At 40.2% G+C, this 20761-nt stretch overlaps 3 protein-coding genes across 4 annotated transcripts; 2 read left to right on the forward strand and 1 right to left on the reverse strand.

The window, feature by feature from the left end:
• susd3 (sushi domain containing 3) lies at window positions 1–4257 on the forward strand. Its single transcript, XM_085394445.1, is given in 8 exon segments — window positions 1–414; window positions 1952–2146; window positions 3018–3162; window positions 3652–3742; window positions 3744–3819; window positions 3914–4011; window positions 4014–4053; window positions 4056–4257. Coding segments are annotated over 8 exon segments (801 nt in total). The 5' UTR covers window positions 1–338; the 3' UTR covers window positions 4136–4257.
• Window positions 4258–4996: 739 nt separating this feature from the next.
• Window positions 4997–9403, forward strand: LOC146645442 (caspase recruitment domain-containing protein 19-like). 2 transcript variants are annotated; one of them, XM_085394446.1, is made up of 6 exons: window positions 4997–5146; window positions 6281–6426; window positions 6518–6674; window positions 7150–7218; window positions 8439–8504; window positions 8634–9403. In XM_085394446.1, exons 1-6 carry the CDS (start codon window positions 5140–5142, stop codon window positions 8744–8746), a joined length of 558 nt encoding a protein of 185 aa, XP_085250572.1. In that variant the 5' UTR covers window positions 4997–5139; the 3' UTR covers window positions 8747–9403. The 2 variants fall into 2 exon arrangements, with proteins under 2 accessions (XP_085250572.1, XP_085250574.1); XM_085394448.1 differs by having other exon boundaries at window positions 4997–5161; window positions 8634–9400.
• Window positions 9404–9579: 176 nt separating this feature from the next.
• On the reverse strand, window positions 9580–20756 carry LOC146645443 (ninjurin-1). The gene is made up of 3 exons (XM_085394449.1): window positions 20515–20756; window positions 14325–14562; window positions 9580–11609 (listed from the first exon to the last, which is right to left on the reverse strand). The coding sequence occupies exons 1-3, from the start codon at window positions 20548–20550 to the stop codon at window positions 11467–11469; spliced, it is 417 nt and encodes a 138-aa protein (XP_085250575.1). The 5' UTR covers window positions 20551–20756; the 3' UTR covers window positions 9580–11466.
• Between the last annotated feature and the right edge of the window lie 5 nt (window positions 20757–20761).

Below are 20761 nucleotides of genomic sequence, written 5' to 3' on the forward strand. Positions count from 1 at the left end.
CCGACATGATTTAATCCGCAAAGTCATTTTTGCTTTGGTCGACAAGGTCTCGACTGATCACTTCATCTCTCGTCGTCCTCTCAAGCGCTCATCCGCTTGCGCGACAGCCAGAGCACAGAAAGAACATTAGAATAAGTGAATGTTACGGTGCAGTGTGGGTGGTGGCAAGCTGTTCACTGGACGAGGAGCGAGTAACATCGCACAGAGAAACTCAAGCGCCGCGCCAGCAGCTAGACTCTTCGTTTCGTTTACCCTGTACGGGGTCCAGAGGAGAACAGCTGCGCCGTCTTTACGCACAACCAGAAGAGCTTTCTGAGAGACGGCTGTGTGTCACCACCATGTCCGCGGCAACAGCATCAATATCAGATGTATCCAGGACTGATACCGCAAACAAAAATGACCGAAATAAGTCAGGTAAGAGAGATGGCATAGAAAAACCAGATGCTATTTAATTTAGAAGAAGCCAGCGTGCAGGACCGAAATGTCACTTGTGCACTGACGCCAGTTTTATTCTGTTAACTTGCGTGCTTCTTGTTCAGGTGATGTGCGCGTCCATGCATGTGTGTGTTTGCTGTAACAACAATTGCACTGCAAGGATTAGTAGCTTAGGGTCCTATGTAATATAAAGACCTGATAGATTGTGTGAACTAGACATCGCAGTAATAAAATGAAACTTAAAAAAAGGGTGGATTGGTGTCCGATTAACGGTTAGTTGATATAATTGTCAGGTGTTATGAAGAAAGACAGAAAGAGGAAACGAAAAGGGGTGGATTTGACGTCAAGCAGCCGGACATTTCACTCTATGTACTGTATGTATGATCATACATACAAGTTACATAAAATTATTCTTCTGTGCACCGAAGTGTGTCTTTGTGGTGGGATCTGAGTTACTAATGGTCTCCGTGTTACAATTTTATCTTGTTTATGGTTTACTATTATCTCTTCTTCTTTTATTTGTCTACCAGCGACTTTTGATATAGTTTGGTTCACTTTATGGTCTGCCACATGTCTTTCTTCAAAGTGCACAACTCCTCCTTGGATATTTTCCTCCAACTTAACCCTTGTGTTGTCCTGGGGTCAAAAATGATGTATGGTAACAGGTGTATGGAAATCCCGAAAAAGTAACCTCCACTAAATCAGTCCCTGTAACCTGTCTGTTTTATTTAAGTGAAAACCAAAAGCAGATATCTCAGAGTAAAGAAAAAAAAATCAAAAATCTGGTTTTGATTTTCCCTAAACCAAATACATCATACTTCCAAGTTGTGCTGGAAACCACCGCCTTCATGTCATTGTGTTTATGTGCATTCCAACTACTTGTTTTACAGTGAAGTCATGCTCTTGTAGACTGAGACTTGTAGACATGCAGGAACTGCTGGTGTACTGAGCTGTCACAGTGAAAGACCGTCCGTCCTGTAATATGCTGAGCTCCATGCTGTTCAGTATGATAACCTTGTTTTTTTTTCTCTTAATGTTGCTCCAGATGGCCTGTGTTTTTCCACCAGTCTTGCAGGCCTTTTGTTTAATGATTTATCACATTTCCTTCTTTGATACCGTTAGAATTAATCTCAGCACGGCACTCGGCTGTTACGGGGGGCTGTGTTTTGTCATGCAGTGTTGCGCAGCCCTTTAGGGGTTCAGTGCTGATAGCTATGGAATGACTGCCCCATTCCACACTGACTCTTATCCGCAGTGCCCCCCCACCCCCTTTTTGTTTGTTCATACAGTTCACCTTGAATTATTGTTGTGCAATCTATGAATTCCAAGTTGTCTTATCGTTCCTATGAATACAAATTTTCTTTTGAAGATGCATGAATTATACATGTACCCAAATTTTGGATGAACTTTGTGTGATTAATGCATATTCACAGTATCTCAAACATCATTAGCAGCAACAACTGTAGACATTGCTGCAAATTTTCCACACCAGCTGACCTCCAGCTTTCTGCTTTAGGTAATTCCAAAGCTCAGTGCACACCCATGCCTCAGCCAACATTGGGCAACCACCAGATCATCCAGGGAAATGGCACTAATGTGGGTACCGTCATATCACTACAGTGCCCGGGGAAGCACAAACTTGTAGGCAGTGATATGATGTGTGTCATGGGCCCCAACAGCACCTACTGGACAGGAGACTCCTATTGTCAAGGTAAGTAGAAACCAAAACCTTGAGATGGCAGTTAATATACAAAAAATGGCACATATTAGTAACCCATTTGTAGCCAGGTACATGTCACTTCATGGACCTAATTGCATATTCATTATGCATTACCAAAATGTGTGTGTATGCAGATTAAATGTCTCAAATGCTTTTCCTAGAAAAACTGCAGAGGCTGCAAAACTCCCACTGAAATGTCTGTCAGCTCATTATTCCAAAGTGATGGAATATATATTAAACATTATGTGTAGGCATTCTTGTTAGGGACCAAGTTACACGCAGATGCTTATGTTGTGTTTGGCTTGCACTAATTATGACCTTAATTTGTGTGGGAACACAATGGAGGGAAAATGATGTGCAGTTTGTCGATACATCTCATTAAGCAATAATATTAATGCTACTAACTGGCAGCGAGGAATCATTTCAGGTAGGTGTACAGCCAGCGAGGAAGTGGAAAAACTGAGGGCAGAATTTTAATTCTATTTTTTAGAATCAATCACCATGGGAGAGATGAAATTTTCTGAGTGACACTGAAAGAAATAAAATAATAATAAATTTATATTTTATTGTCCTTTCAGTGATGAGCTGGCAAGAACACTTTGTTGCAAAATGACTTTTTATTTCTGCAAGTCTCTGTTGGATAATGACAATGAAACACTTGTGACATATTACAGCAGTCTGTGAGGTAGACAATATCTGCAAACCTTGTGTGAGGTGGCATTTGAGACTTCTGGTTGTTGTTATGCACAGGTTTTGAAGTATGATGAATGGAATTGTAAAAAAGAAAAATAAAACACTCAGTGCATGAGGCAAAAATCAGTCAATACATCAGTCAACTGGTTCTTCTTCTGTCACTCTTCAGCTCTGTCGCCCAATGATTTTGGTTACCGCGTGGCTGTGGTGGCATCCTTTGTGAGTTCAGGCATAATCCTCTTCATGTCTGTGGCCTTCATCACCTGCTGTTTGCTTGACTGCATCAAGGAGGAAGAAAGGAAAAAGGAGGAGAAGTGAGTTAAGGATTGCTGGAAAAGTTGAAATTAAGTTTTTTAAAAGTAAAAGTAAATCTACTGAGGTATCGTTACTGGTAAAATGTAATTATAAGGAAAGCATACATCACAATACACTGCAAAATACTGGATTCTTTATATGCATATGCATACATATGCATACATAATAAATTAGATGGGTTCTTAGCTTAAATGATTGCTAACCTAAGGGTTATAAGACATTAATGGGACAGGAACACAAAATAAGGCCTGATCTGCTACACAGATGTGTGTATGTGTCTTTATTTTGCTTCTTTGGAGTAACAAGTGGCATTTATATGAAGCACAGAGAAATTCTAACAGTCTAAAACATGACAAAGGCATGGCAACAAAAGGACTGCTTGAATACAATGTATTAATAGATGTATCTACTTATTTACAACCACAGGTGCCAAAATACAATATTAGGTCTGGTGAAATACTGACATGTATGGGGTTTTTTTATGCCAGTGACTCAGATCCGTGGCAATGGGAGGAGCCAACCCCAAACCAGGAGAACAACATGTCTCGATATAGTCATAAGGGCCGCAACAACAACAACAACAACACCCAGGAGAATCCGCTTTCTCCATGGGACACTGCTGGCCCTACCCTGTGTGACAGCATACGATCTTGCAGGTGAGATGTGCTGAATTTCATTTGAATGCTCCACAGTGACAACAAAAACAAAAACAACAACAAAAAAAACCCAACTTCCTGTCTTCTTACACAGATGTCACCAGCATTACGCCTATTGTCCTGCCTGCACAAACTATGGCCCCACACCTCCCCCTGCTGCTCTTCCTGGGCACGACTATAACCAGCCTCTCTTACTCCGAATGCCAGAACCTGACCCACCTCAGTATCCCGGCCCTCCCCTGTCCTCCTGTCAAAGTACAAGCCCGGGCCTGGTCCAGATCTCAGCAGGGGGATCTGGTTTGGTGTGGCAGTATGAAGGACAACAGAGCAGTTTATCAGGAGCAAACCTATTAACCGCAGATGAGGCCCCTGGGAGGAATATAAACTCAAACAGGAATATATACCCCAAAGAACTTTCCATAAGGATTATATCAGTGTGAGGACAGCACACAAAAATCATCAATCAAGACTTTGTTTAATATCTAAATCTGTTCAACAGTGTCAGCTGTATAGACGAGGACTGCGGGATGTAAGAACTATATCAGTATGTTTTGGTGTATCAGCAGTGGCGAGATGGCTCTAAAGAGACATTGATCTGACAGACTAATGTGCCTTTTTATGCAAACTGTAATGGCACACTGCCCCCTGTCTGTAAAGAGGAGCCAGTGCATTTTCAGGACGCCAGTCTTGGAGAGAGCTGTTCTTCGGATGTCAAGAGATTTGAGCTTAAAAGGAAGTTCTGCTGCTTGAGGCTAACACTTAAGGGATCTATTGCGATATAATTAACTTTGCTGTCAGCTGAGGAGAGTGTGGGAATCTGGGAAAAGTTCACTCTTGACACGAGAAGAGATGTTGTAAAAAACTGGCGTGTGTGTAAATAATAATTTTGAGAAATGTAAATAAATGACAGACGTATAATAATAACAATGAGTGATGCATTGGAGTGGGAAGAGTTTATTTAACAACACGTTTATTATTATTATTATTATTATTATTATTATTATTATTATTATTATTATTATTATTATTATTATTATTATTATTATTATTCAAGCCTTTAGGTTAGAATAACCTGATGTATGATTATTTGTTGCACTTCTGTGCTTCAGTGTCTGCTACATAAAGCTGTAGTCCGTCACTGTCTGCCCGGCTCATTAACATCATCATGTAGCCTTGAGGTCGGTCATGTGGTGACGCCACGGCCAAGCGTGCTGATGTAACGGGGCAGCGGAGCACCGACTCACGGGGGAGACCAGGAAGTTTTACCGGGAAGGCTGTCGGTCCGATTGTCAAGTTCACACACGGTGTAAATTTGTCAGTATGTCAGGTTTGTGAAGCGAGGGTAAGATGTTTCGCCTTGTTGTGAGTGCTTTGCGCGTATCCTTGCGCCAGAGCTAAGACTTCCAGGATATCCTACCAGGCTCTCTCTCTGGGTGCGCCACTTGTTGCTGTAAAGTCATAGTATAAAGTAGTTGTTGTTACACATAGTTATTTAGTAGTTTGTCATGGGTCAGTATCATCGTTTGTCCTGATATGCAACCGGTAACTAAATCGGCAGACTTCTGTCATCAGAGGCATCCAGACTTTTATTAAAGACACGCAGCTCCCTCTGTTGTCAGTCTAGTCCTTAGAGATATTATAGCATTAACTGTACATTGGGATAAAGTAAATCCTGTTAAAATATTAAACTAGTAGAATCTTTCATACTGGGATGACGATACTGAGAATAACTACCATGCAATGTAACACTATGACAGTATCTGACACTTACCTACTAATTTAGTTAATAGTTTATGTTTTATGAACAGATGGCAGAAATATTAGTAGTATGTTTGCTCATCAGCTGCAGCCTGTAGCCTGTTTAAGTACACAACTGAGCATAAGAATATCAACAGTGGTCAGGACAAATACAATATCTATATTACTTAATGATTGGCAGTGTGGATATTTACTTCCATAGATCCCCCTTTGTCGTCTTCTTCTTAAGTGTAGCATCTTCTTTTAAGAAAACAGACAATGCTCATGCATATTTCTGGGGGGAAAAACTGGTTCAGAGTCCAAACTATTAACACTAACACCTTACCTGTTTCTGCTGTCTCTCACCATTTTATGCATCTTAAATTGTAGTTGGCTGATTTTCAGTACTAACATTATGCTATAGAAGCTATAAAGTGTAGTGAAACTGACACATTTGCAGCTATTGTATTCGCCTTTCTAAACAAGAGAATAAACCTCTTAGTTCCTTATTTTCAGAACATGGCTGATTCCAAGACGAGCTTACTAAGAAATTACTAAAACTAACAATAAAATCTGCAGCCCTTCTGTTAGGGCTTTGTCGCATGAGCCATTTGTGCAGGGTCATAGCCTGTTTCTGACCTGGTCTCCACGCTTTGACCAGCGCTGGCCTTGACACCCCTTGTTAAGCAATGTCTTTTCACTGTCATCAATCTTCCTTTACTAGACACCGATGGTTACCAAGAGCAGCTGCAGAGTGACTCCCAGTTCCTGTGCTCAGATCAGAGGATGGACACTGAGCTGGTTGACAGACTTGTCCTGCAGCTCAACAGGATCTACCCGCAGATACTAAGTGACAAGGAAGCCCACAGGGTCACTGCAGCTATTTGTGTTACACAAACAAAACAGAAGCATACTGTGCAGATGCGTGCAGTGACTCAATGCAGCCTGTGTCTCCCTGCAGTTCAGGAACCTAAGTGTGCCCACCAAGGTGCGGTTAGCAGACCTCTTGAAGCACCTGCACAGAAAAGGCGAAGAGGCATGCCATGAATTCTACAGAGCCCTTCACATCCATACAGAGGACATCTACTCTAGCCTGCCCAGCAGAGTCAGAGAAAGAGGTGAAACATTGAGCTTTTCTTGGCTACAGATTCCAGATTGGAGGATAGCTGTTTCTTCTCCATAAAGTTCAATTTCATTTCACATTAATTTTATTGCAGACACAACTATTGAACCAATGTCTTTGTGGGACCTAAATGTTCTGGTTTTATCCTTAAAGCATAAGTTTTGTGTCTGCTAAGCTTTTTTTTTTTTTTTTTCAGCACTGGTTGCTTTTTCTACCATGTTAAAAAAAAAAGTGCATCTTGTATGTTTGGTGTGATGAGGTTAGACAAATTACAGGAGCAGCTTCCAAAGTGTCCTATAAAGGTGGCTCCCCTGCTGTGTCTAGCTTTACATCGGCTTATCCTGTTTAAGATGCAAAGAGAAGCTAATGTGCTGCCTAGACTGCTGTCCAAGTAGCCATTTAACACTTCACAGGTTGTTATTGTTAAAGTGGAATGCTGCATTTTAACCTCTTTTACTTTCTGTTTTTAGAGGTGGCAGATTCAAAATGCACTAACGACAAGACAGTTCGGCAAGAGCGATATGTGCTTAGCGACAGAGGTACATATAATCACCATCATTAACAACAGAAAAAGGGGTTGTTTCTATGTAAATCATTCAAATCTTTAAAATTTAAGAATATTGAGATTTCACAAACTAAAAAAACATTCGTTGATTTTGTACAATGATGTTATACGATAAAGGTTGCTGTTTCTTAGTTATTCTGTAATTATTCTGTAATTATTTAACTAATTCTGCTATAGTTTAGACAATTCATGACATGCTTTCCAGGAAATTGGACTTATTTATTTCAAAAACATGCACACTCTTACTTGCAATCCCTCTCAGGAGGAATCATGCAGATTTAGTTGCATGACGTTCACAAAATACAATCACAAACATGAACTAACAAACAAATGAACAGTGTAATCCATAGGGTGTCACTGACTTGATGGCAGAAAAGCTCACAAATGCACTGCTGTTAATGTTTGAGTTATTCTGTTGATTTATCAGCTTAAAAATATGACTAAACACTAAAAACTGACTTTCAATCCAACAATGGCACTAACTAAGGGGCAATTTGAAAACAAATCGGATACTGGTAATCACTTGTGAAATATATTTAATGATAATATGTAAGTAATGACTCATAAAAGCCCTATATGTGTCATTTTCTTCCTTATCTTGCCTGCATGGCATTTTAAAAATTATTATAGTTTTACAGTTTGTGTGAGTATGTGTCAGGGTCCCTCTGTACCCCCTCGCTGATCCCAAGATAAGCCCCTTAAGCTCAACTAAGCTGTGGACTTTAGCAAACGCAGTTGTCTGTTGAACCTTTTAACCTCTAGCATCAGAATGCCGGCCCCATCACTGCTCTTTACTTCCACCATTCATCATTCCATCACACTGAGAGCTTGAGCTTTGTGAGGGCAGTTAAGCTCATGTATAAAGCTGGCCTGCATTCCTTTGAACAGTCAGAGCTGCATCCACTGGGTCAAAGGTATGTCAGCAGGGAAATGGGTCATCAGAGATGCCGTGAAACACTGACTCCTGATCATAAGTCATACCAAGGAGCTTGTTTAGCTTGTGAGCAAGACAACTTTATGTACACAGAGCAGATTTAGGACTCTTGACTTTGCCATTCAGAATATCGGCTATTATTTCAGTTTGCTTGTGGTATTTAGTTTTTTTTGGATCATCTAATTTATTAAGCAGGTATGAGCCACTGCAGACTGATCAGATAATTGTATAGTTAATGACTTTATTCTCTCCTCTTGCAGGACCAATGTTCTTCCTGAGCTGCTTCGGTTTTGTAGTTGGAATTGCAATACTCTACTATTACGGAGGTGAGTCGTGGCACAAAAAGTGAGAGGGACACAGACTTGAGACTTACTTTACTTACTTTGATCATGTTCAACATTTCAAAACATACCTTCCATACACACAAAACTCAGTTTTTTTGCTCTTCTTTATAGACACAGAGGGTGAAACCTTGAGATGCACTGGAGTGTTTCTTCACTGCTCGGCTGTAAGACTGAGTAAAGATGCTAGAGATGTTTTCATTTCATATGGAGAAGTTGGAAAGTAAAAAAAATGAAAACATCGAGGCAATGAGAAGAAGAAGCCATGAAAAATGTCTTTTTTTCTGTGCCAAACTCATCATTTTCCTAAACCTCAAATACTAATTTATGTACGAAAGTACTAATTGGAGGAACGTAACTTGACCTGACACATTCTGTCACAAATTCTCACAGCGTACATCTGAAATGGCAGAACTATGCAACGTTCTTCCAGAGTACTTGTATGTATGATTCTTGCCTGGATTTCATGTTTGTAGATAGCTATGAATTTCTTTTTTTTTTTTAACTAAAATGCTTAAAGCGTAATAATAACCAAGTGTAACTGTGCAGCTGCACTCCCACAAAGCTGTTTTCACTTACTAAAGACTGAGTCGGTTGTTTGGGTGCAACAAACCCAAGAGTGGGCAATGAAGTGTATTTTGAGGAGAGCTTCAAGTAGGAGCATCTGTGTGGGAAGGCTCTTGGTTTGCACTTAATTTAACAACTTGATTTTTTCATTGCTCCGTTTGTTAACGCATTTCACAACAAAGATTTTCTTTTTTTTTAAATACACAACAAATACATGTATGCTCACACCTTAGCCCACTTCCAGTGCCTTTTATGAAATTTGCAAAATAAAGGGCACTCTAATAGTGTTACTTATTTTCAAATAAAGCACAGCAAATTTGGATCACCTGTGTTTGCATCTTATTTTTAGTCTTGTGTAACAAATATTTGACAAAGATCTTTGTAGAAATGGGAACATCATTAATTAAATGCTGTATATGTTGCCGTAGTGTAGCAACAAAGGGGAATTAAAGGTAATTAGGAGTGCATTGATTAGCTTTTCCGGGTTAGTTTCTGGCACTGTTCACTGCACTGTCATCATGAAATGGAGATTATGTTAAATTATTCATCTAATTGATTCAACAGCAGCAACACATACACTAGAGGGCACTACTTCCTCACTCATACACACACACAAAAAAACAGAAAAATATTCAAGCGTGCTATAACAATGACAATGGGAAGCAGGGATCAGACCTCATTAATGAATAATGGCAATCAATTTGGTTGAATGAGTTAAGCTAACTTGATTAAATGCTCTATTAAATGCTGCTAGCTAGAATGCCTTTGAAATACCCTGATGGGTGCATTTGAATGCTCTCTGTTTCTTGTAATAAACAATGTGCAGGAAAGTAGTCACATCAGAGGTAAGGTCTACATCACAGCAGCAGAGCAGAGGTGTCTGATCTCAGGAGATTATCTGCACTCGGCAGCATTTTTCTGCTACTGTCTTCCCTGCGAAGTGAGAGCAACAGATGAGAGGGGAGTCAAAGAGAGAGGGAGGAGGAATTGGGAGGTGCTAAAGGGGGCTGGAAATGTCACCAGAGTGATTGTTCAGTTCACACTCTGGCATCCACATTCCCACGAGAGAGCTATTAATACACTCGCTTCAAAGGAACTAAAAGTCCTCGTTGATCATCAGCATCCTCTGATGCGCAGCCCCCACAGAGTCACTTTGTTAAACTTCAAGACAGAGCGGTAGGAGCCATGGATATACATTATGTATATATATCAATCTACAGATCTCCTCCAAGTGAAGCTGTGTGTATCATCAAATCTGGCTTTCAGTGTGGCTGTTTCCACGGTTACCAATGATAGTTGTAGGGGAGGAAAAGGATGAGATTGCGACGTTTTGCCATCTGAAAGGTGCTTCCTCACAACCACCTTGGAGAAATTATAGATAGCTGCATGAATGCGATTACGGTTTTTAGCTGATAATTATGTGAAACAGCCTCAAATTTTCTTTACTGGATATTTATGTCAAACCACTCAAGTGTATAAAATGAGCATTTGCTTGTGCTCTAATTGGGGTTTCAGTGGCATTGCTGCCTAATTAAGGCTTCTGTTTTAACAAGTAGTTCTGCCGGGGTCTGTGCTCTGTTGACTCTGACTCACCAGCTACTTCTGGTCCAAAGAACCACAAACAAAGTCCGGCTTTGCTCGTCACAGAGGGATTCATAGCACAACCAAACACTGTTATAACTGAATGTTAGGCATGACACCTGTGGGGTAGAGTTGATAGTAAAGTTAAAGCTGTGGAGGTGGGTAGTGGTTTTGAGGCGGATGAGGCCTGCCCTGTGCTGCATACATGTGCTCAGCACACCCATTAAACATGATCAAACGTCATTGGTGCAATTAAAAATTAAAGAGTGTTCAGGTGTGTGTGTGAGACTGTGCATCCATGTCTGGCTAGTGCGTCGGGTCACTGTCGGACAGCATAGGAGACAGACAGCATGAGGTCACATGGTCCTGACTGCTGCTGTCTCCACTTTCCTGTTTGTCCATTCAGAACAAATGTTGTGTTGTTTACGTACCAGACCTCTTTGTCGCTACGGCTGTTTCTCTCTTGTTCGCTATTTTCTCTCGGTGCCTGCAGCCATGCGGGACAATGATTTTCTGGTAAATGAACAGCTGTGTATTTTGTTCGAGTTGTTTTCTGGTGGAAATTTCTCTGCGAGCCTGGAGAGGTCACTGTGTTTGTAGGTCATGTAGGTGATTGTGAAGGTCCGGTCAGAAGAGGAGTAGAGCAAAAACATGCTGACGACATGAAAGTTTTTAGGAGCAAACTGCAGAGTAAGGCAGGAGAGAAAATACCTGTTTGAAAAGAGAGAGGGGAGCAGTGAAAGACTGTGAAAATAATGCATACACACATACATAGATGTGCCTGTGTGTGTGTGCGTGGTCAGTTGCTGTAATTTGTTCGATGGACTCCAAAAGCTGTGATGAAGACGTTGACCACCACGATGATGAACACCAGACCTGTAGCCAAGTTTTCCATGAAGTTCAGCCTCTGGTGTTTTTGCTCATCATTCAGGTTCCATCGAACTGTGAACAAAAGCAGAACAACACACAACTCAGATAATGTCTAATTGCACAACAATCTACTCTATTCTGGGACTAAAGCCAACTCATTATGGTGCAAAGATTTACTGTCAACCACAAATCTATATTTACTTAATTCTGGGTTCAGAATGCTCATACATCTATTTGTGTCTTTTATTTTATGACGCAAGCATGTAAGGAAACAATGCAATATTCAGTTTTTCATTTTTCACTTAGAGGAAACTCAGATTAAAAAAAAAAGTTAGATCTACTGCAATCAATTTACTATGTTATTAAAAATTTTAGCTCATTTTGAATTTGATCACTCAAAAAAGTTGGGACAGGGAAATGCAAAACGCTTTAAAAGTAAATGGTACTTAAATGAAACAGCTTAAGGAACATTTTGCAACTAATTAGCTGAATTGGCAACAGGTCAGTAACATGACTGAGTACAAAAAGATCATCTTAAAGAGGCAGAGTTTGTCAAAAGTAATGGTGCAGTAGGCAGAGGCTCATCAGTCTGCAAAAAAACTGCGTCTACAAATTGTGGAACAATTTCAGAATAGTGTTCCTCTTTGTAAATCGTGAAGACTTTGAACATCTTATCAGTTACAATTCATAACATCGTCATAAGATTCCAATCATTTGGAAACATCTCCGTGCACATGGGACAATGATGAAAATCAATACTGGATGCTCGTGATCTTTGGAATCTCAGGCGACACTGCCATAAAAAAACAGACATGAAATTGTCATGGAAACCAAAAATGTGGCAAAAGAGACCCAGAATTATTTAGCAGCTACAATCCTATATTTCAGAATAAGACAAGAATGGAACAGAATTCCTCTCCGAAAAGTCCAACAACTGGTCTCCTAAGTTTCAAGACATATATGGACTGTTGTTAAAAGAAGAGACGCTGCTACACAGTTGTAAACATGGCCCTGTCTCAACTTTTGTTTAGACCTGTTGCTACTAACGGCATCCAATACATTTGTTAAAATAGTATAGTTTCTCAGTTGAAACATTTAATACGTTTTCTATTCTTCATAGTGAATAAAATATGAGTTTGTGAGATATGCAAATCATTGCATTCTGTTTTTATTTGCATTTAAAATAGCTTCCCAACTTTTTTGGAATTGGATTTGTAACAATAGCGTCCCCCAATGTAAACATGTATATGATGTGATACATTTACTATACATCGCAGGCATAAATGTCACACAGGGAAAGAAAACAAGTGTCAGGTTCAAATCACAGAGAAAGAACAATACAGGGGAAGAAAATTGATCAAGGGAAGCTTGTATTTCCTATATGCAACTGTGTCATTTCTTTTGTGTTTTAATAGCATCATGGCATGTGTTAAATGTTATGAAAACAGCTAATTAGTGTTGTGACAAAGACATTACTATGGTGTCATCAGCAGTACAGGGAGTCGCCTGTGAATAATGGTCACATGAATGCATATTCATACAAATGGGTGTGCAGTAGCCATGTATATGTGTGTGTATTTGATGGAAATTACCAGAGGTTAAACAGCGTAAGAACGCTTCCTGTGATGTGTGTGTGTGTGTGTATCTGATCTGTCTTGGTGGGGGCTAGAGTCTGGTTGGGGTGGCCAGTATGTAGGCCGTTCACATCACGCACCACTGGCTTCATTAGAGAGAGCTGGATCCAACGGGGAGGGAGGGATGTGAGGACGAGAGGCCAAAGAAGTTCAGAAGAGTAAACAAAAATGAAGAAAAGAGTAATGAGAAAGAAATGTGTGTGATATTTTGGTAAAGGCAAGGGATGCTGTTTAAGTCTGGTGAAGGAGGTCAAAGGGGCAATGAATGAGTGATGACTCTCACGTGCTGGATGTGTCTTATGGACATGTGACGTTTTTAATGTGAATACCTCAATGTGCAAATGTCAGAGTTAATAATATCTGATTGTACTGTATACTCATACTGTAACAATGTTGATGATGATATAATATTTTTTTTGCAGAAATCTGAGCAACAAGGGAGGAAATATTCATTTGGGCGTGCTTTGAAATATCTGATTGATAATTGATTATTTTAAGATTTTTTTTCAGCAGTTTCACAGAGGAGGTAGATAAGACATGTGGGGTTGTTAGTTTCACACTAACCAAACAAAACTCACTTTATTTACTCATCCATGAACAGCTGAGTCATTGTGACTGGCTTAAAGTTCATTAACCTGTTGTTCAGTGTGTCAGGGAAAAAAAACTAAATTAGTTTATTTATCCCCAACTTATATTATTTTTATTTACACGCACAAATTTTTCAACCCGAGATATCAGCAGACCTCCTAAAAAATTGTTGCTGCATCTGTCTCTTTTTGGGCTTTTCTCTTTGTTCCAACACATGGAGATACATACATACTGACACATATTGACACATTTACACACATACACAGCACCTCTCCCAACTCCCAGCAGTGCTGATATCAGCAGTAAAACCTAGTGAACCCTTTGACCTCTCAGTCCTGGTTGCTATAGAGACTGAATCCAGCTCCTAATAGGTTGTTTGTCAGGAGTCAGTAGACTTGACATTTATGGGGGAGGGGGTGCATTGTAGGGCAAAATGTGGCATATAGATCGCTGTAATCTTGCTAGAATAGGAAGGATGAAGTGGGCAAGTAAAGGATGTGAGATGCCAGACAGCAAAAACACCTCTGATACACCAGAAGGGCTCAGGCTATGTTTACTTTCTCACCTATGAAGATAAGCAGGACCCCGACTGTGATCTGTAGACACAGAGAGATGCTGATTAGGGTGATGGTGGGGGTGTAAAAGTGGAAGCTTGGCCCCTGCTCCAGGACAGCTTTTAGCTGGGAGGCATTGGCCATCAGCAGGGCCACATCCAGCATACTCTCAGCTGCACTCTTCTTATTGGCATAGTGGTTCATGTTCAGAGGAGCTGGGCTTCTGGGCCAAGCATCTGGATGGGTGGTCTGGGGGAGAGAAGAGAGTAATTGGCACAGAGATAATGTTTATGGCTTGCAGATAATGACAGAAAGAAGAACGCCGGGAAACAAGCAGAAAGGCTTGCTCTGTGCTGTGTTTTGTTCTTCCAGTAGAGCCAACAAGGCATCATTTTGATGAGACTAGCAGTAATTTTGTGTTTCCTGAGCACGGATGGTGAGGATCTGGTTATCATTCTGACCTAATTAGAACAACAACAGCCATTACAGAAGAGTGACCTTTGAAAACAGAGCCATTAGTACAGCAAGGAGATACTGACAATCCGGTAACAGTACCATTAAAACATGACAAACACGAAGTCAGCATATGCCGTTTGTGCGAATAGTTTCAAGCGATCACTTTCAGTCTGCACATTTTCTCCTTCACTAGTGTCATATGAGCATTGAGCTCTGGGCATTTTATATTGCTTCTATGAGCCTGCGCCGCACTTGTTGCCCTCTATTCCAGTATTTGTTGACTTTATAAATCAAAACAGTCAAATGATTGATTTTCTTATCTGTAAAAAAACTATCAGTGTAGAGTAATAGAGTGATCCTTTGTTCATATTCTGCCCATATCACATTCTCTTGAAGCTTGATGGACAGCTGCAGAAATGGGCTGAGCAAAAACAAGAAGAACCAGTGTTATATGATAGCAGTTTACCTCAGTTTGCCCATCTTTTGGCAGGTAGAGCCTTCAGCTATCAGGACCTTCTCTTGTGAAACCTACTCTCAGTTTTGGTTCTGAAGAAAGACACCCTCTCTACTCTTAAAATTAATCTTTCACTTTCCTTTTTGACAAATCTAAGAGTTTCATCAAGTTCCTTTAGTTATGCTGCTCTAAACCCAGGGTGCTAGTGGATGCACTGAGCACTTCTTCTTCGCTCCTCGCTTTTACTTCCCATACACTCATAGGCCACTGCTGCATCTTGTTAACTCTTATCTACTTTCTTCAGCAGTTTCTGTGATGTCCTGCTCGTGGCTCATCGTGCGCCTATGGTCCTCTGTCCAGACGGCAGTCCCTCTCTAAGCCTTGTTCTGCCAGAGGGTCTACCTGTTGACAGGGAGCTTTTCCTCCCCACAATTGTTGGGGGATCTTTGGAGTTCACTCTCTAATATTGCATGATTTTTACCTTACCTTGGGATGACTGTTGTTGTGAGCTGGTATTAGCTTTAAGCCTAATCTTAAAATTAGAGAGGCTATCTGTCTCCTGGATCCAAACTGGGAGCCAGAAGTCTGAGAGTAAAATGCTCTTTTAGGGTGATAGGGTGATACTATGAGGTCTTTAAGGTAAGATCCAGCTTGAATATATGAACTGAATTGAAATAAATGTTCACTTCAGAACAAAATGTGCTTTATTATTTTGTTATATTTTATACTCAATAAACCAGGGACTTAGGAAGAGAGGTGAGTAAATATGGTAATTCATTTCTATGATTAATCAGCAGTTGATCAAAAGCGTTTAAGAAAGTTACTTTTACTCTGAGTTGTGTAACCTATCGATTCTTGTGTGGGTGAGCGTGATGCAACATTAGATTAGCTCAGTTGTGAGTGTGTTTGTGTATTCACTCCATGTCAGTGGACTATGTACTGCAAAGAGAGAACCATACATAGCCACTGGACCAGAAGGTTCTGGAAAAAAAGTTATCTTATTGGTGAATACGGAGTCTGTCTCTATAAAAAATGATGGCTCATTACACCTGAGAACCACATTTTAAAATTCAGTGGCGACAAGGTCAAAGCATGAATGCCAATGCCAATGCCTCTTTTTCTTTGAGAAGGAAAAAAAAAATCAGCAGTCTCTTCCTGAACACCAAAATCTTCCGTTTTTATCATAACACTCCCTGCAGCTGCAGAGAGCATAGTTTGTCTGAGATTAACCAAACTGCAGAAGTGGTGCGAGCTGTCTTCCCTCTGCTCGAGGGATAAAGACAAAAAGAAAGGAAAGAAAAGCTGCACCCTCTAATTTACCATGGATGAGGCTACAGCTGAATTACAATGTATTTAAGAGATTCACAGCAATCAACTGACATGGGTTAACTTGATGTATGAGGGGAAGTACACTCTGAACAGAAGGTGTGGTCGATGGGGTTGGTAATGATCTGGTACTCTGGTTGCAGTAATTATTTAGATTTTTTTTTTAATCCTGTGATAACCACTGGACAAGCCATGTTTAATTCTCTTAATAAATCTCTGCTTTTTAGAAGATGTATTAAATGGGTTACTGGCCAAATTCATCATCTGGCATTCTACTTATCAGTTTAACTTTTATGCTTTATCATAGATTCATGTGAACACTTCAGAGACATCTCGGCAGTATCCAGCAAATGCTAAAAAAAACAAACAAAACAAAAAACAAAATGTGTTTTTTCCTTTCAACTCAAAGATCCACTGCACTGTGTTACACCTTCACAACGAGGAATTAAAACACATTTTAGGACATGCTTTGTGAAGCCAAACATGCATTTTCGCTGGAAAGCAATGTGGTGTGGCAGGGTGTCCTGTGACTGTGATCTGCTCCAAATACCACAAATGGCATACTGTCATGACGTGTCAGGGTCAGCCTTTCTGCTCTCACACACTGACATAGGTTTTTCAAAAAATACAGCCCTTTATCCCAGAGTCAACAGACCACAGTGAGATAATACTTGTTGTGAGATCGCAGGTTGGAAATATGGAGTCACTATGTCTATTTTTTCCAAAAAAGAACTCCTTTTTGACATGTGCGTAGGCCAAATCTAAAGGTCATTTCCTCTGTCTGCCCAAGCTATTTATCACGATTAATCCTGCTGTCTACTCGCATCATACAGCTGGCAAAATAGCACAACAACTAATCACAGCAGAGGAGACATTCAGTGCAAAAATGATAGCAAATACAGGCTCTTATAATGTGTCTTACTCAACAGCTGTGAGTGGAGTGGAGGGATAACATGCAACAAATTATTTTTTTTAAAAAGAGAATGTACGTGATCCTGGTTTTCGTTTCGTTCACAATTGCATTTTTGGACAGAATTTTATATCCCAGAGAAACCCAGTGCTTGTCAGTCATCTAGGCACACCAGATTTATAGCTATCTAAACTGTAGGAAAAAAAAGAGAAAAGTTCTCATTAAATCAGTTGTCCTGTACTGGTTCTAGGTTTCAGTGCTGATTTTTGTGATGAATTATTCACAGTGCATTTCTAGTCTGAATCAGTCTCGGGGGAGATACACCGAGGGGAGAGAAGGAGCAAGGTAACGAGGGAGGGGGAGATAGTCAGAGACATAAAAGTTGTTTGGATCTTAACTCTCAGTTATGTGTCACTGTGGAATAACAGATGAAATCATGTAATAATATTTAACATTATTCAGTTTCTGCTGTAAGGTGTCACTAACACTACAATGTGGGAATGAGAAGGGAAACCAGCTAATCAGTAAGTTATTTATATAGGGCTTCTTCAAACAATGAATGTTGACCTAAGCGCTTAACTGAGCAATTGAAATCATTCCTATAAATCACCTAAATAAAACTGAGAATAAAACTGGTTCTGCTGGGGGTTTCTTCCTGTTAAAAGAAGGTTTTTCTTCCCACTGTCACCAAAGCGCTTGCTCATAGGGGGTCATATGATTGTTGGGGTTTCCTCTGTTTTCTTTGTATTATTCTAGGGTCTTTACCTTACAATATAAAGCGCCTTGAGGCAACTGTTGTTGTGATTTGGCGCTATATCAATAAAATTGAAGCTGAATTGAATTGAATGAGAAAATATGACATTATTTTACCTTTCAACCCGGGTTGCAGAATGCAAAGGATTACCAAGGGTGAAAAACAAATAAAAGACCCTTCAATTCACATTTGCTACTTCTCATATTTTTTTAATGCTAAAGCTAGATGCAGAGTTGTATAATACATGCTTTTTACAACTTTGGAAAGACTGCAATTTCTTAATTCCCGTGATTTAACCCAAACCTCAGATCAAATAAATCCATTTTTCATTGTGTATTCAGAAGCAAATGAACGTTTTGGCTGATTTCCCAAAAACTAAATGAACTCATTCAACTTGCACACCTAATCCTAAACTTTTCTCCTTTTCCCATGTCGTCACACTAACTGATTACACCCGCATGTAAGTTACTTAGAGAGTATGCAGTGCCTTTAGCTTTGTATTGTTAAGCTCTGTGTCTGACATGTAGAAAGCTCTTCAAGGCAACAAAGCAAGACACCACTTAAGACAGTGAAACCGTACATTTATTATTTAGTTAATTGAGCCCGTGTTCAGCTATATGATGAAATGCTAAATTAACTCTAACTGCATGAGTGAGTATTTCACTTACTTTTTTTTTCCTCGTGCATAAGCACTTCTTTGCTCTCCATCCATCATGTCCTATCAGCAGCCTTCTTCTCTCACTCACCTCAAAATCTGGCCAGCTTCCAGATGACAATCGACCCAACTGTAAATCTAATTTCCATGAATCTCTGTAGAGCTTTTAGTTTTACAGCCTTGCACAAAGCAAAGCAAACATGACTGTTTCTGAGTGTGGTCTATGCAGCTAAGGCACTTATGGTGGGAAAAAAAACCCCAAACAAATCAAAAACACTTTCTCATTTAGTGAAAAGCTGCAGTTTAAACTACGGGTTATCAAAGAAAGTGAAATCTGACTCATCTCATCGGTCTTAGATTTCAGTGAAAGGCAGGCAAGAATATTAAAAGCCTGCAGAAAGTCTTCCTGTGAGATATTCACCCTACAAGAGCCACGGATTGAAAAAAAAAAAACACTCATATTGACTCACACTGGTGGGGGACACATTGTAAATGAGATCAATTGCTCATTTTATCGAGCGTAAGGGTATTACATTTTGCAAATGCTGGCTGAGCTCTGACTGTTGCAAGGAAGTATCTGTGGCTGCCAGGGTCTCTCTTCCTCCTGCCTTCTTCCTCAAATTCACACACACACACACACACACACACACACACACACACACACACACACACACACACACACACACACACACACACACACACACACACACACATCTGAAATTAAATGGCGCTATTAAGACAGTGACCATGCGCATAACAGAGTGAAGTCCATTTCCCTGCCCTGTAAAACTGGATGCTGCACATTAGATGCAGGACTGAACTACTCTTAAATGGCAGCTTCAATTGCCTAATAAACTAAAGTAATCAATCTGTGAGCTTTACAGTTGTGGCATGAAGCAGGATGATGTAATACAAAAGTAAAACCTTGTGTCTGTTTTTATGTGTGCATTTAAGCCAGTGCACTGGTAACAAAGGAGGGCATTCATTGTTTATAAGGTCACTCAGGTACCAACAATACTTCACCCCTAAGCCAGACCAGACTGTCATCTGACCCAGCATGCTTGCAAAAGACTTTAAGATGTCTGGTCAAATGCTTCTGCGGAGACATAAAATCCGTCTTATTCAGCACCACTTCTATTCTGCAAAGCGTATGCACCTCTGAATGTACCTCACATGCAGATGACATGTAACATGAGAAAAGGCACAGAAGTGGCATGGAAGCGCAGAAACCGCAGGAGGTGGATACTTTTACACGATCGGCTTACAATAAAAAGTAACAACCGACAACTCTGGGTACAGAAATGACCACGACAATGAATCAACACTTCTTGCAACAAAAAATTCAACCTAAACAAAAATTATTGCATGACAGCACATTTCCCAAGTGCCCATATCCAAGCGATTGCTTTGCGGTCCGTGCATTTTTGCACTGTATTAACACTCCTTCTATTCTACTGTATAAAAGCATGCAAAACAGCAAGAATACTCTTATTAATCAGGTAATCTTTCTTCGTGCATCTTTTATTTATTGCACTTGTGAGCATGTCAATTTGTATGATCAATCTACTTAGCCTATAGACATCTATAAACCAGAGGATTTACATTTTCCCTCGATGAATGTTAAAAAGGGGCTGCAAATATCTTACCTCGGTGCCACTTAACCTGTTGATGCTGCTGCTCATTTTTGCCCTGTGCGAAGAGCTGCTACACCTCAGATGCAGGCTGCAGCAAAGTGGCAAAATATCCTGTAGGGGTAGAGAAGACTGGACCCGCAAGCACGTAGCCAAGGCTACGTGACAGAGCTACTGATGCACGTGTAACTACTATATTATAGTGACACAACAGCAGTGATAATGGAAAAATGTTGTTTCAACAGCAGGCTCGGGAGTTAAG

The sequence above is a fragment of the Rhamphochromis longiceps genome, linkage group LG20 (assembly GCF_057381845.1).
Source record: "Rhamphochromis longiceps isolate RC_006_pf linkage group LG20, R_longiceps_female_GT1.1, whole genome shotgun sequence".
Taxonomy (NCBI): domain Eukaryota; kingdom Metazoa; phylum Chordata; class Actinopteri; order Cichliformes; family Cichlidae; genus Rhamphochromis; species Rhamphochromis longiceps.